We start from the raw sequence: 17,029 nt of genomic DNA, 5'->3' as shown, positions 1-17,029 counted from the left end.
TTTGATGGCATGTAAAGAATCAAAGCAAGATGCATTCTGTGCAATTAAGCATGAGACAACCAGCAAGAAGCATTTAGAATTAGCATACTATGGTGAAAAGAAAAGTAATAATGAATGTGAAGAACGATATACCCTTTCATTTTGAATATTTCCATATTCAAACGGGTCGAAGACATCATAATGAGTATCATATTTCTGAAGAACCTCATACCTTAGTATATTGAATGTCTGCACTACAGCAACAATGGCATCACTGGGTTACTCATACATAAATAGAACAGTTATCCCTGTGATGGAAGATTCTCAGACAGATTAAAAAGAAAAGACATACTTCTCCATGGCTAGTGGGTATCATTGTAACCTTAGAAATTTTCTTTTCAGTGAAGTCTAGTACACCATATTTGTCTTCTTATGGGCTCGAACTGTTGACAGTTAAAAGTTAGCACTCAACTTAACTATGGTAATATAAAACTATCATGTGACACCATTATCTTTTTTTTTTTTTCTGCACATAATGTAAGGTCCAAAAATACATGATAAAGAGTACCTTCTTCTAGTGCCTTTTGTGCTGTCAACAGTTTCTCCTTCCCTAATGCCAATTTGGACGGTTCCAATTTAGGCTTTTCCATTTCAATTATTTTTTCGCCCACACCTGCAGTTGTGAAAATCGGAAAGTAAACTATCCTTGATCGCCAACTGAAAATCTGAACAAAAATAACAAAGACTCTTCCTTCTGAGATCGAAAATGTAATATGAAACTCAAAAATAACAAATCCAAAAACACTTAAATTAAATGAATCGAAAAGCCTTGCATACCTACCCTAAAAAGAAGAAAGCACTAAATTACCTCTTTGGTTTATTAGGGTCTTTGATACCTTTTCACTTTCTAGTTTTTCCGTAGCCTTTGAAGACCACCATTCCTTTTTTATTCCCAGCAAGCCTGACAACACCATACAAAAATCACCAAATAGTACACAAGACTACAAATATCTAACACCTTAAATTTCAAATAAACTCGTTATCATCACGTACAGTTTTTACATCTTAGCGCTGAAAAACCCTAATCCCTAATTATTTCATCCACTTTACTTTAATACATGAGTGAGGTAAAAAAAAACACCAGTTACCTACAACAGAACAACAACCCACGCTACTTACTCGGATTGGTTTTGTTCAAATCGCCTTTTCCAATTTGTGACTTTTGCGACATCAGCTGCAACCAAAGAAAGTAGGTTGGTTTTCTTGGCGTTAAATTGAATGAAACAACGAAATGAAGAAATAGTGACGATTGAAAACAAAATACGAACCAGATTGTCGAACACGGAGTTGAGAACATAAGGTTTCTTAGAAACAACGAGAGAGACCACCACACTCAGAGAACTAGACATCCGTTCTTTTCTCTCACAATCCACTCCCAGAAATCGAATCTCATATCTGGAAACCCTAACCTATCACCACGACAGCCCTTCACATTGAGATACTCAGAGACAGGCAAATTGCAAACGACCCACAGAGACCTGTAATTTAAAGAACAAGAACGCACAGGACTCAGAGACAGAAGATTTAGACCAGACGAAGAGAGTAACCTATCGAGGAGGGAATAAAGGGAATAAGGGAGCTAGAGTTTCTCGAAATTGCGAAAGAGGAAATGAGTGCGTGAAATAAAGGGGAGATAATAGAAGGAGAAAATGAGGCGATATCAAACACGTATATGTTACTTCTAGTTTATTATTATTATTTTTTTAATTCCAAATGAATATGATTAGTATATTAGTATATATGCATAGCAGTTTATACCGTTAAACGATTTTCTTTATTAGGAGTTTCAATTCAAATTAAACAATTAGATTAAAGTTTCTTTCAATCGGTTTCGCTTGCAATATTTTACATCAATGATGGAGACATGGAGTTTTCGAACTTTTAAAATTTTGGTTTAACGAATGTTTTGATAATTAACTATAATCTGAGAGTCCATATTATATAATAATATGAGTATTCAAACATTTAAATTAAATAATCAGTTTCAACTTCTACTGTTTTATAATCGATATACAAATATTACTTAATACTTTTATTGATGCTGATGGCATGTAGATTCCCTTAAAGTAGAGTAGCTTTGATCACCTCCGAAATATACAAGCCGAATTATTATTGCTTATTTGCTTCCTCAAATTCCTTTAATAGAGGGCATTTGCATGTGATCAATTAGTATTAGGGCTGCACACGGATCGTATCGGATCGGATATAACCTAACTAGTATAGTATTTTATTCTTTTACCCCCTTTTTTTTGGGTACTGGCCTTAAAATATGATTAATTCTTCCCTGTTTTAAAACTTTTAACAATAAAACAATCGTGTGGGTGTATTGTTTGGTTTAAGTGTATATTATTGCATACGGAAGATCATATATCTCTTGGCCCTAACCTCCTTATGAGGATTCCTCCTACCCTGTAGCTAGGTCACATTAAAATAGAACATTGTTTGAAGGTTCTATGCGATTGAAATTAAATAAGCAAGCTCATGCATGATGCATGTGATTGTGAGAATGCTGCTAATTAATAAGGGTTTGAGGAAAAAAGTAAACAATGTCTAGAACAGCCTTATTAGGGCATGATCTGTGACATCCCATAAAGGGAGGTATATTGTGCCAGAATCTGACCCATTAATTATTATTAGAAGGAATAATCTATAATAATCATAGATGTTCATTCTGTTGGAAGGACATGAACTAGCTGCTATATTATACCGAATAATGATAACCATATCCATTTAAAAATTTTTTAAGTGTACGTAATTTTTAATCGTTGATCTTAATTATAAAAAAATATATAAGATATATAATTAAGATTAACGGTTAAAAATTACTGAAATATCAGTGTATCGTTATACTTAAAAAAAATTTTATCCATTAAAAATTTGAAAAACTTTTAAGTATATACATTACTGTTTCAATCATTTTTAACCGTTAATCTTAATTATTAAAAATATATATAATATACTAGTGTATCGGTATATTTAAAAACTTTTATAGAGATTTTAGTGTTGTGGACTGGAATCTACCAGTGCCTTTCCGATCCTTGTGAACCTAAAAGTTAAAGTGGTAAATTAAAAGCACCTATTGCCTGTAGATTAAGAATTGAAGGATGTATGTGCCTAATAAGTCAAACAAGTGGAGACAATAATTTTAGGCCTTTTAATTTAATTTGGGCCAACTCTTCTTTTAGAGTTTAATGTTTATATACTGTGCAGTTAGTGTAAAATTTCAATGTTTAACATTTGATCAAATGTATTACTATGCATATAGAAGATAAAAGTAAAATTTTAAGATATAAATACTGTTCTATCTAAACTTGATCGAGGTATAATAACTATGTAATATTTGGACCATTTTTAATACAACAATATGGGTATTTGTAAAGGAAATTAAACGTTCAAGATAACGTATATATAAACCGTGTTTATAGAACATAGAAAGGAATTGAACACATCTCCCTTTTACGCTTTTTGCAGGTACTTTTAGTTGTTTTACGATTATGTATCCATTTTGACTATTTTGTTATTGTTTTAAAATAAAGTTTAAATAGGATATCATTTCGAGAGTGGCTATATGTCTAAGTATTTTTAGTAATCATCAAATTCAATTAAATTGGCCTAAACTTAAGAAAAATTATTTTCATTATATGTAACGTATACAAACACGTTTTTCTAATATAAACAAAATCTTCCTTCACTTTATGTTTATTCTTCGTACTCTTCTTCCTCTTTTTTCTATTGGTGATATTGCTGTTACATTTTGTTTTTGTTTTTTTTTTTCTCCTTCTCTTTTTTATGTTATTACAGTTATTTATTATTTTTTTATTTGATATTTTTTTCTATTTTTTTGGTTTTATTTCTTTTAAGAAAGTAAATCAATGCAAGAAGAATTTTGAAAAAATGAAATATGAGAAGATGAAGAAAAAAAGATGAAAAAGAAGAAAAAGGAACAGAAAATAAGGATGAGGAGGATGAAGAATTTTAAATTGTGCAAGATAACAAGATCAAATATACCGACAGGAGTATCTGAGTTTATAGAATACACAATTTTCGGTTCATTTGTTATGACATACACAATGGTATTGTTATAATAATATTTCAGTTCATTTGCAGTCTAGGTGTGTTGTCAATCAACAATTTTGTCCCAAAGGTTGGGATGACTTTCAAGACAAATTGAATGGAATCTAATGCAATTGAATAAAGTGATAATGAATAATTTTATTTTTCTTTACTAAAAAATTTGGTCAATACTTACAGCAGCATAAAGTGAACCTCAATTAACATACAAATAAACCAAAATTAGTTCAAATTTGAACAATCATGAACAAAAACACATCGAATTCATTTCTAGATCCAAATGAACCTCAATTAAACTAAAAAATGAACCGAAATCACTTAAAAATAAAAAATTTAGTCAATACTTATCAGCAGCATTAAGTAAACCTCAATTAATACACAAATAAAATCGAAATTAGTTCAGATTTGAACAAGCAGTAAAAAAGACTCAATCATCAATAAAAACACATCAAATTTATTTATGCATCCAAATAAACCTTAATTAAACTAAGAAATGAACCAAAATTACTTAAGGAATAAAAAATTTAGTCAATACTTATCAGTAGCATGTGAATCTCAATTACTTCATAAATGAACTAAAATTAGTTCAAATTTAAACAAGTAGTAAAAAAGACTCAATCATCAACAAAAATTCATCGAATTCATTTCTAAATCTAAATAAACTTCAAATAAACTAAGAAATAAACTAAAATTATTCAATGATGACACTAAAAAAATTAGAACCAATGAAAATATTAGCAAAATATTGATATTGATGATAATGATAAAAAAAAAAAGCAGCGATAATCATAAAACGTACACACTTAAATTTAAAATATTTGATTGGAGTTAGTTAAAATTATAATTTAGATGTAAAATTTTATTCTATCATTTTCAATTTTATAACTAACTTTTGTTTTACGATACCCTTCCGTCTAATATAACAATGATTAACTTGCCACGCATTTTGACAAGTTGATGGGGCATGAAATTCAAATCCTAACTGAGAATGTTGGGTGTCCAATCAAATAAAAAAGTGTTGTAAGGTGTTTGTATGAGGAGGCATGGGCAAAGTCCACGGAAGAAGGCATTGACACGTGGCCCTGCTCCCCCATGACTGTACCTTATGACTCTCTCGAGCGTGTCACCCAACACTTGACTTTGAAGTGCGCAACTACTATCTCCTGCTCCCATTGGCATCACTCAATGTTGGTGGTACAATAGGGTGCACATTCTCACTTGTTTAGTTATTAATTATGGAGTATTCTATAAAGCTAAGGTGCCACTTGGAGGAGATTAATTACCATTAATTAATTTCTGAAATCAGTGTGCAAAGTGGCTTCTGTGCCTGATTTATTAAAATAAAATAATGTTGGCTTCTTTTCAGCCGGCAACTGATTCACCATCAATTTGCGAGACACACGCCAACACGCCGGGGAATCCTCAAAATGCTGCCCATATAAATAATTATAATTTGTTTTCCTCATAATAATAATTAAGTTGCTAACTTGCACTGCATGACACTTATCATTGCATATATATAGGTTTTTTTTATTTAAATTAAATATATTAATTATTTACTCAATTAAATCAAAATACAGAATCTTACCGTTTTGAATATTTAGTTTTGATTTGTTTGGTTAAAAAACAAAAAAGTAAATTACAAAATTTTTGCAGATGCTGACAGAGAACATTTTCCCTTTTTTTTTACCGCAAAAATAATGTTGTGTTTTTGCCTCGACAGCTAGTAAAATTATGGAATTTTTTTTAAGGCAATGATAGCAAATTTATCACAATCACACACTTTTATTTATCATTTTTTTCATTTCTATCTCTCATTCTTCACTTTTTTTTCCTTAAAATTATCACAAAATAATAACTTAACACATTAATATTATTATGAGTAAAGTATCGTTTTTGTCATTAACATTTGAAGTAAGTTCTAAAGTTGTCCTTAATGTTTCAATTGTCCTATTTAAGTCCATAACGTTTTAAAATTGACTCAATGTTGTCCTACCGTTAAGGATCCGTTAACAGAATTGACGACGGGACAAAATTGAGACGATTTTAAAATGTTAGGGACGTAAATAGGACAAAAACGTTAGGGACAAAAACGATACATAAAAATAAATTTTAATTTAATTTTATCTTTCAATAATATTATTTTTTTTACTGTACATAGTATTCAATTATTTTTTAATTACATCTAAATAAATTACACTTAATCACAGTACTTTTATTTTAAATAAATTTATTTTTTTATAATTTTAAAGAATTTTGACACATTAGAGACAAGAGGTATAATTTATATTTTATTGTATATATATTATTTTTTTCTTTTCTGCAAGTTTATAAACTAGTCATTCTACAAACATTTCATGATAACTAAAAATCTTTAAGAGTAAAATTATAAAAAAATAATTTATTTAAAATAAAAGTAATATGATTAAGTGTAATTTACTTAAATGTGATAAAAAAATAATTGAATACTATATATAGTAAAAAATTGATATTATTGAAGGATAAAATTAAAATTTATTTCTATGTATCATTTTTGTCCCCAACGTTTTCGTCCTATTTAAGTCCCTAACGTTTCAAAATCGTCTCAATTGTGTCCCGCTGTCAATTCTGTTAACGGATCCCTAACGGCAGGACAACATTGAGTCAGTTTTGAAATGTTAGGGACTTAAATAGGACGATTAAAACGTTAGGGACAACTTTGGGACTTACCCCAAACGTTGGGGACAAAAACGATACCTTACTCTATTATTATTTATTCGAATGCAACAATTAGACATAACAATGATGGTGCATCTTTTGTAAGGCAATTATCGAGTTGTAACGCAAACATGATAGTTACCGTCGTTGATTGAGTACAATTAAAAAGTTTGATTCTGGTGAACATAGATTTATTGGATGGGGAAGAAACACATAAAAAAAATATCAATTTCTATTTATTATTAATGAAAGTCAAAGAGTGCATTATAAAGCATTTTGGCTTAAAGATGATGAACATGTTCTAGTTATATTCGAAGTGCATGGGAAGATTGTGATACAAAAAGTGATTCGAAGCTTTACATTGAGGTTGTGGACATAGGTGAAAATGAGTTAATACTCAAAATGACCTCTAAAATTTAGCCTCGATCTCAATTTGGCCCTCGAAGTTTCAATTAACTAAAATTAAATCCAAAATTTTAAAAGTCTACTCATGTTTGCCTTTCCGCCTATATCTGTTAACAGGGTGCCTAGATGGAACACTAAGTGACACGTTAGATGGTAGATGGCTTGCTAACACTTATTTAACATGTCCAAAATTGTGATAGGCTCAATTTAGTCCCTTTTAATGAACTTAAAACCCTAACAATGAGAGCTAAATTTCCAAATTAAGATCATTGTTTGGGTGTTAGAGAAGATGCTCAAGAGTACCAGCCAAGGTTCTGGGAGCTGCAGTAGATCTCGTTCACATGGAAGTGTGGCAAGGAACCCAAATCGAGCTAGAACTGGAAAGGTTCCACACTGGTGCAATTGTGGGATGCGTCCTGTTCTTCGCTGGTCAGGAACAGAAGCAAATTCAGAGAAACCTTTTTTTAGATGCCCAAATTATAATGTAAGTTCTTGGATTGCTTCTTTCTGGAATTTACCTCTTCTTTTTATAATGTATGCTTAATTTGTTTTTGTGATTTTTGTTGTGACAGACCTTTGGAAAGAGATGGTGTGAACATTTTTGTGGACAAATGGTAAGAAAGAAGAAGGCATTGGTGGAAGAAATGAAGATGAAAATAGTGTTGAGCATTGGAAGATAAATATGGGTTGGAGGATTAGTACAATGAAAGCTGAAATTAGAAATTCAAAAGAATAGAATAGTATTTTAAATTCTTCTATTGTTTTGTTTGTGGTTGTAATTGTTGGCTATGTCTTAAGTGTAGAAAAGTGATGAATAAAATTTAGTTAATTATATTACAAATATATTTTTTTAAATTATGTAATTTACAAATTAAAAGTGAAAAATTGTGAATGAACTTACAAATTAACTGAGTATATTATAAATATGTTTTTTTTTACTATGGTGTTTATGATAATGGAAGAGACTTTGCATAACGGAATGGTGAATCTCAAACATAAACATGACATAGCTTTACTATATTAAAAATCTGCAAATAAGATTAATTAACCAACCTATCATATATATCAATTTTTCAAAAATACATTATAGTAATAAACTTGTCATATAGTAATAAGAAGCACTGCATTCATATAATATTGGCTTCACTCTTAGTCTTCCATGGGTTATCATTATCATAGCCAAATAAAAAACATCTTAACAGAGCAGGTTCATTAAATAAAACTAGCTACTTTCACAATGCACCGATTCAGATAGTCATTAAATACAATACAAATCAATGGCCAACAAACTTCAACTAAGAGAAACATGCAAAATAGAGCATTTAACCCATATATACAGTGGTTCCATTACTAACCTTTTGCGAAGAAACAATTGTTTGCAGTAGATTCTTTTTTCTCGCCCTAGCAAAAGGGAACGACCAAATTGAGTTTCATCGAACACCTACAGTAGCGGCATTGATCTTTCTCACCATTGTGCATGCGGGAGAATGAAGAAGAAGAGTCTCTCTATTTCAGTGTTTTGATCGTCAAAATTGAGGTAGATTTGTATTTTAACTCCTTATTGTCTCAAACGGTGTCGTTTTAGGAGGGATTAGGTGTCAACACTAAAACGACATCGTTTAGTAACTGCCAACGTGTCACTTAACGTTCTAACTAGGCATGCCGTTAACAGAAATAAGCGGAAGAGTTAACGTGAGTAGACTTTTGAAATTTGGAGGTTCAATTTGGGTCAATTGAAACTTCGAGGCCAAATTGAGGCTGATGCCAAATTTCAGGAGCCATTTTGAGTATTAACTCAAGTGGAAGTTCTTCGTCTTCATGTTCAGGTATATCGAGCTATGCTAGGACCGAGCCACAACCGAAGAACCGACATTGGGGGACAAGGAAAGCATTTTATGTATCACCGCTGAATTTTTAGAAAATTAAGAGACGAATTTAAATATAATGAATATGTAATTATATGAATTAATCTCTACATCCAAGTCATTTAACCAACCAAGTTCAACCAAGTAGCTTTGACCTAATTCACCTCCATGTGCCACTACTTCTAACAAACTTTTGACTCAACGTGCAAATATATAACTGCCTTGTTCATGTGGATTTCATTTCCTTTCTCAAATTTTCTCAGTGTTTTCTGCGTCTCTACATTCTATTCCATCTCTGTGTTCTCTGTGTTTCTCTTCCTTCTCTATGTTCTCTTTGTTCTCTGCATTCTCTTCGTTCAAGTTCAATGCTCTTTTATCTGATTTGAAGATTTGGATCAAAGTTTTTTAAATCAAGCTGTGAAATCAGGTTTGAATAGGTATTTCATTGTCGAATATAATGAATGATTCAAGTTCAGACTGTCAATCGTACCAAAGCAAAGTGGATTATTGTTTTAAATCAAATCAAGTGGCTGAAGTCTAGTTTTATTCTAGTTAATTTAGTTCGTTAGTAGTTTATAATTCTATAGGTGAATAATGTTGTTTTTGTCTTTGAAAATTGTTGTTCATGGTTGTTGGTTTGAATTGAATGTAATATAGAAATTTTGAATCTGAATTATTATTGTGATAAATCTGTTCCGTTCTTGTTTCGGTGTATTTCTATTTATAAATTGGTGCATTTTGGTAATCTTTCAGTGTAGTTTTAAGTTCAAACTTTTAGTTGAACCAGGCTGAATTGTACTATTGGTTTGAATCAAATCGAGTGGTGAGGTGTATGTTGAATCTAGTTAATGTAGTTTATTAGTTGTTTATGGTTTTGTAGTTGAATAATTTTTTGTTTGTGAAAATTCTTGTTCATGGTTGATGGCTGGTTTGAATTTGAATGTAATGTACGAATTTTGAATCTGATTTTATTATTTTGATGAATCTATTTCGTTAAAAGTTTCGGTGTATTTTAGATTCTAATATGGTGTATTTTGGCACGATTTCGATGTATTTTCAGTTTCTGTGTGATGTTGATGAGTAGCTTGTTCCAAAAGTTAGGATGACTTTTAACACACTTGAAGAAGCTGAAAAATTCTACAAAGATTATTCTAAACTTGCAAGTTTTCTACGAAAATTCGGAACACAAATAAAAATGGAAATAAAATTAAGAGCTAATTGATTACATGTACCAGATAGGAAAAATGGAAATCGAACATATCTCCAACTAAGAAGACAAATCCCTCAGCTGGATTAAATTGTCCTGCAAGAATTTATATACATATATTGAAGGACATTGGTGTTTGACTCATTTCAACGGTTGTATTACATCATTCACATTCGTGCTGTCCAAATCAAGTATAGATGCTTAAACAATACAGGCAATTAAGCATGTCTGTATGATGTATAATAGAGAATAACGAGGAAGCTGGAATTAGATCAAGCAAAACATATCAATCATTTGTCGCAGTAACACGGGGTCATCGTAAATTAAGTTTTATTGAAAAAGATGTGAGAAATTACATCATGAGAGAAGTGCGAAATGTTTCGAATCTAGAGGATGCAAAAAAATTTGGAAAATACTTATTAAGAATAAAGAAAAGAATCATCATTTCTTTTTCGAGCTTGAACTTGAGGTTGATCTATCAATTAAGATTGCTTTTTGGGTCGACGCAAGAAGTAGGACTACCTGTGAGTATTTTCGAGATGTTATTTCATTTGATACCACTTACAATACAAATAAGTAATATGCTGTTCTGGTTGTATTCATGTTTTTTGGTATATATATATATATATATATATATATATATATATATATATATATATATATATATATATATATATATAGTTTTTCGGTATATATATGATTTATTTCTATGTCGTTGTATTCATGTATAATCTGATTTTTAGTTCTTTTGTTGGGGTGAATCACCACGGTCAGTCAACACTTCTGAGATATGATTTGATAAAAAATGAGGATATTCAATCATTCAAATAGTTATTTGAATGTTTTCTTCGTTGCTTGGGAGAAAATACTTCGAAAGGCATTCTTACCATTCAATGTGTAGCGATGCCAAGGGATATTGAGGCTTGTGTGCCTACAACAATTCACCAATCATGTATTTGGCATATCATGAAGAAGATCGCAAGTAAATTAAATGGCTACAAGTGACGCGAAGAAATGGAACACGAGATGAGTCATGTTGTTTGGAACTCTTTTACAAAAGAATCATTTTATAGGAATTGGAATGATTTTTTGATTAAGTATGGTGTTGGAGACAACAAGTGGCTTTCAGGTAATGGTGTCTTTATTAGGATTAACTGATGTTGTTACTTTTAGTGTGTGGATATTTATGTGTTTTGCTTGTGCAGTAGAGGTGTCAAACTGTATGTCTTTCGGTGTATTTTGGTTTTGATTTAGGTATTTTCTGATTTTTTTCAGAGCTTTTCGAAGATCGTCATTTATGGATTCCAGTTTATCTTGATCACTACTTTTGGACCAGAATGAGAAGCACACAAAAGAGCGAGAGCATGCATGCTTTTTTTTTTTAACAAATTTATTACACGTAACAGCTCACTTATCTAATTCGTCAAATAATATGATAATTGCCTAGGAAGTAGATAGCACAGAGAGAGAATCAGATGCGGTAGATTTTCATACCGTCATACCGTATACAACAAAATCCTCAATAAAATCTCAATTTCAGCATGTGTATACTCATGAGAAGTTTAGGGAAGTCCAAGCACAATTTAGAGGCAAGGTGAATTGCATCACAAGATCAACGCAGTCCGCTCTAGGTTATACGGTATATGAAGTTATAGAAAAGGTTTCTAACTCAACATTCAACAAGCTTACAGTTACATACAACGCGATAACATCTAAAATTAAATGTCAGTGCTTATTATTCGAGTCAAGAGGGATATTATGTCGTCACTCTTTGAGTGGGTTAAGCTTTGAGCGAGTAATAAAGTGTCACCGAGATATATATTGGAACGATAGAATAAGAAAATAAAGAGGATGTATACACATATCAAGAGCAGCCACGACGAGCCTTTATTGGAGCCAAGAAGTAGGAGATTTGACATTTAGTGTTTCGATCACAAAATATTTATGAATTTGTATCAGAATCTGAGGAGTTTATTAGAATTCTGCACCGCGCTTATGATAATGCTATGGTTAAGATGCAAGAATACAAAGCCAAAAGCAAAGAAAAATGTTCGTTTTCTCACGATGATGCTTCGTTGGAATATATTAATGAGTTTTAAAGTTCTCCACTGGTGAGAACAAGAGGACGTCCAAAAAATAGATTGGGATCGAACACAAAAAAAAATAGATTGCAAATGCTGCAAAGAAAAAGAAAAAAAAGCTCTACGTGAGGTAAAAGTGATGTTCTTTAAACAGGAAAAATTGAATTTATTGCATGTTAATAGTTTTGCTAATATATGATTTACCTTTTGTAGTCGAACCTTTTTTATGGTGGTTTAGTGGTGCAGTCAAATTTCAGCCATTATCTTGAACATACTATGAATTATCAGTTCAAAGATTCAAGAGAATAAGATAAATTTCGGTGTTTTCATAAATCCATTTCATTGTTCTTTGACACAATTTCGGTGTAATCTACATAATGTTCTTTTTTTTATGGAAATGAGGTTTAGTGTTTATATTTTCTTGTTTTGTTCTATTTTACCATATTTTGAAATTAGTTTCTTCAATTATTTGATGGAATTTATTTGTTTTAAATACACAGACAATTCACTACTTAAGCAGTGTAAAAATTCTTTTCCTGCATTTTTTTTAACCTAGATTCATTCAGATTAACAACATTTCAATACAGTATAGACATGTTCATAGAATTTTAATTTTGTAAAGAAAATTTATGAAAAACTTGAATTGAATATTTAAAAAAATACAAAGTATGTGTTTGTTTAAACTATACATTGCACAAACAATTGAGTATACAACTAGTATAGAAATTCTTAACAATTTATAATATTCAAACTATTTACTATCAATATCTCCTGATTTTAATGTACAGTAAGGACTTAATAATGCAGCATATGGCTTCGATAGTCTGATGGCTTCAGATTCTTGAATGGCTTTTTTCTCTGAGTTGATACATTTTGTCAAATAGAATGAGTGAAGCATATTCGACTTTAAAACGATCAACTTTTTCCTACAGTTTAAAGAAATTTCTTTATTAAACTTTGTTAATTTAGTAATAGAGAGTTTTCTATTTTTAAAGATAGTTACATGTTTCTAATTTTTTCATGAATATTTTTCTTTTTTGATTTTTTTGGATCAATTATCTCCAACCATTTTATCACATATATTACACAATCCTTATCTAAAAACAAAAATAAAATAACACATTAAAATAGGACAGTAACAAAAAATAGTAAAATTTATTAAATAGAAAGATTTGATACTTTGTTCACTGCCCATTGATGTTGGCGTATGGTGCTTCAACACCCTCATCTTTGTCTATCAAAGGTTTTTCTCTGGCAAACACCCTCATTTGTAAAATTATGAAGCCCTAAAAATCAAATCAAGCCAAGTATAAAAAACTCTATATTTAACACCAAATTATACCGAAATGAATAAATGATAACGTTACACAAAGAACTACTAGTGAACCTTATTTCAAATAGACAGAAACAAGAGAATTTATAGAGAAAACAAAAATTTTTATCAAATAAACAACTTACAACAAATGTATTAAGTTCTGTTATGTCTTTTGAAGGAGATTTTTTCTTTTATGAGTCAAGGACATGAAATTTCTTCTTTTCAACATCTACTATCCATATCTGCCAATGTTGTGCATAGCAAAATGGGACAAATATATGAAGTTTGACCAGAGAGAATAATTTTTTAGTTTAATTGGCACCTAATGTAAGAATTATTTAAGAAGCTTTATAAATGAAAGCTTACAAATGGATGGGATACATGCTTTTTCTTGTCTAAAAATGGAATGTAGTCTTAATAGTCTTTAATATGGAAGGGCTTGCTAGTTTTTAGATGAATGAACTTGCTCTTATGACTCGCCAATGCAGCATTCTGCAAAATTTGTATAATACACCGAAAGAAACAGTTACAATAAATAATATATTTTAAAAATACACCAAAATTTTAATGTACTACAACTTATATACCACAATATCATGGGGAGACAGTATATGAGTTTTTCAAATATTTCAATTTTTTGTTGTTCAGAATTTGACATATTGTCGAGACAACCTACGAAAATAAAAAACCCGAACTTAATACATATATAGCACAACTCATAAGAAAATCATTAATGTTATTCTAGTATTACCATATTTTCGATATCTGATTTGGCTTTTAAAGAATCAAAATGCATTCTAGTTATTTTCAGGTGAGATTTATGCTTCAGCTTAAAAATTGTCTCCTAGTCATTAGAGTTTCCATCATCATAAGTCTTGATATTTGTGACCCAATGAAAGCATTTCTCCTTAAGATAGACTGTTATTTCTTTTTGCCTCACGGAAATTTTGAACTTGTCAAGGAAACTTAGTGTAGGTTGTACCTTTTCTGATGAGAGATTTTTTTGCTTAGCATAATTTAATGCTACTGCAACCACAGTATTTATGACCTCAACCAACTCCTTCAACTCTTCCACCAATATTGGACTGCCTTGAGATTTTTTCTTGTCAGCTGGTGGTTCACCCTCTTGAGTAAGTGTAACTTTCTCACTTGATTGAGAAAAGTCAATGTTAAATGATAGTGTAGAAAAGTCATTCTTCAATGCAGCGTTGGCAACCATCATTATTCCATCATTCACGGCTTAAGCGGGTGGATGAATGCATGGTGACACATAAAATAGTTTAAGAATACACAGAAAATATCGAAAAAAAATTATTAAGTAAAACTTACACATTAGTAGGAGCTACTTCCTTATGAGATTCTTGTTGAGGTTGTTCTTTGGTATATTTCTCTATTGGAGACTTTGCATAAGGTTATTGAGGTTGTGGAGGACTGTAGGATTAAAGAAAAGGAATTCAATTGATATAACCAATCCAAGTGCACCTCAATTCATATGAAATATATCGAAATACAAACCAAATACACTGCTATTTAAAAATACATGCAACTCAATAAAACATTCACAAAATGACACCAGAAATACTACAACAAATTTCTATGGGCTAGTTACAATAAATACATCAACAAAGTCTCTCAAAATGGACAATATCAATATTTTATTGCCTAGTTACAACAAAAAGAGGACAGAAACATTAAGTGCACTTCAAATCAGAAGCAATACACTGAAAGACAAACTAAATGCACCAAAAATATTAGAAAAAGAATTTAAGTAATACTCAGGCATTAATAGTTTCTTCTTCTATATCTTTCTCTACTGAAGACTTTTCAGCAGTTTGTTGAGTTTAGAGAAGGCTTGAGACAAGTGTTTTCGAAGGAGGAGTACATACTTGAAGTGGTATTATAAGGAAAACAAAAATGAAAAGTTAATATGGAGTAAACATTTAGGTGCAAATGATTAACTCAATGAATAGAACATTGAAAGTGAATTGGAAAACTCACATGTCCAGTGGTTCTGATTGAAAAAGAATGTGTTTTCGAAGAACAATCATTTGTCCTTTAGGATTAGTATCTATTATTCATTCCTAAACAGGAGCTGGTTCATTCAATGATTCTTCTTGTTTCTTGAACCTAAAATATACCGAAATCATCTCACAACTATACCTCAAGTATTTAATAAAAACACAACTTCTGTTGTATGAGAACTTATATAGTCGCAATTTTTCTTTTTTTCTTACTTTTTTTTCTTGCATAAAATCTTAAAGGGTTTTTTTTTCTAAAAAAAAAAATATGAAATCAGAAACAGAATATGGTAGCACAAAAATTAAAGAAATGGTAAGAGAAACAAAAATTATATGTTATCACTTGGTTGATTTACACTGCTCTAATAGCTTGTCTGTGTTAGAAACATAGGATCGTTTTCACTTGCCAAATTTATATGTAGCATTCTAAGGACAAAATAAACATTATTCAGTAAAACTAGAGTAATTACATCAGGTTTTAGGAAATTTTAGCAAAGAAAGAATTTCAGACATTGAATCTTATGTTTGCAAAGAATCATAGTAAGCTTCTGTAAAGTGGAGCCCAATTTCTGGAATACCAGTGGTTTTTTTTTTCTGCATTATGGAAAAACAAACAATTATCAGGCAAAAGAAACACAATAAAATTGGAAAAATACACCGAAAAGCACCACATACTTTTGTGCAAGCTTATCATTTATTTTCTTCAATCTTACTTTTCATATTTCTTGCATTTGTTCACTTCTGATAGTACATGCAAAAGATTATGTTAATAAATAAAATTTTGATGAACAAAATATAGCATTATAATGATAGTTTCTGAATCTTACTCATTATCATATTCAGTTTTTTTTTAGAGGATGAGTCTTTAGTAACATGTTTTCTTTTTTTGGATTCAATCTTGAAAAAATAAACAATCCTCAGGCAAATAAACGTAATAAAATTGACAAAATACATAAAAAAACACTTACTTTTTTTTGCAGGCTTTTGATTTTTTTTCTTCAATCTTCTTTTTCTTATTTCCTTGCTTTCTTCACTTCTAACAATATGCGCAAAAAATTCTGTTAATAAATAAAATTTTGACAAAAATGAAAAATATAGCATTATGATGATAGTTTTTGAATCTTACTCATTATCAGATTCAGTTTCTTTTTTCGAAAGATGAATTCTCAATAACATACTTCCTTTTTTTAGATTCCATCTTGCAAAAACAAACAATCATCAGAAAAATACACAATAAAATTGATAAATTATACCAAAAAATAATATATACTTCTTTGCAGGCTTGTGAATTTTTTTTATCAATCTTCTTTTTTTATTTTCTTGCTTTCTTC

The 17,029-nt window shown here is 30.4% G+C and overlaps 1 protein-coding gene across 1 annotated transcript; it reads right to left on the bottom strand.

Moving 5' to 3' along the window:
• Positions 1–455: 455 nt before the first annotated feature.
• Positions 456–1,388, bottom strand: LOC107632046 (uncharacterized). Its single transcript, XM_016335682.3, has 4 exons — positions 1,308–1,388; positions 1,159–1,213; positions 848–940; positions 456–652 (listed from the first exon to the last, which is right to left on the bottom strand). Exons 1-4 carry the CDS (start codon positions 1,386–1,388, stop codon positions 456–458), a joined length of 426 nt encoding a protein of 141 aa, XP_016191168.1.
• Positions 1,389–17,029: the final 15,641 nt, after the last annotated feature.

This window comes from Arachis ipaensis, chromosome B3 (genome assembly GCF_059453495.1).
Source record: "Arachis ipaensis isolate K30076 ecotype BB chromosome B3, ASM5945349v1, whole genome shotgun sequence".
In the NCBI taxonomy this organism is placed as follows: Eukaryota; Viridiplantae; Streptophyta; class Magnoliopsida; order Fabales; family Fabaceae; genus Arachis; species Arachis ipaensis.
This window is presented reverse-complemented; position numbering and strand designations above follow the sequence as displayed.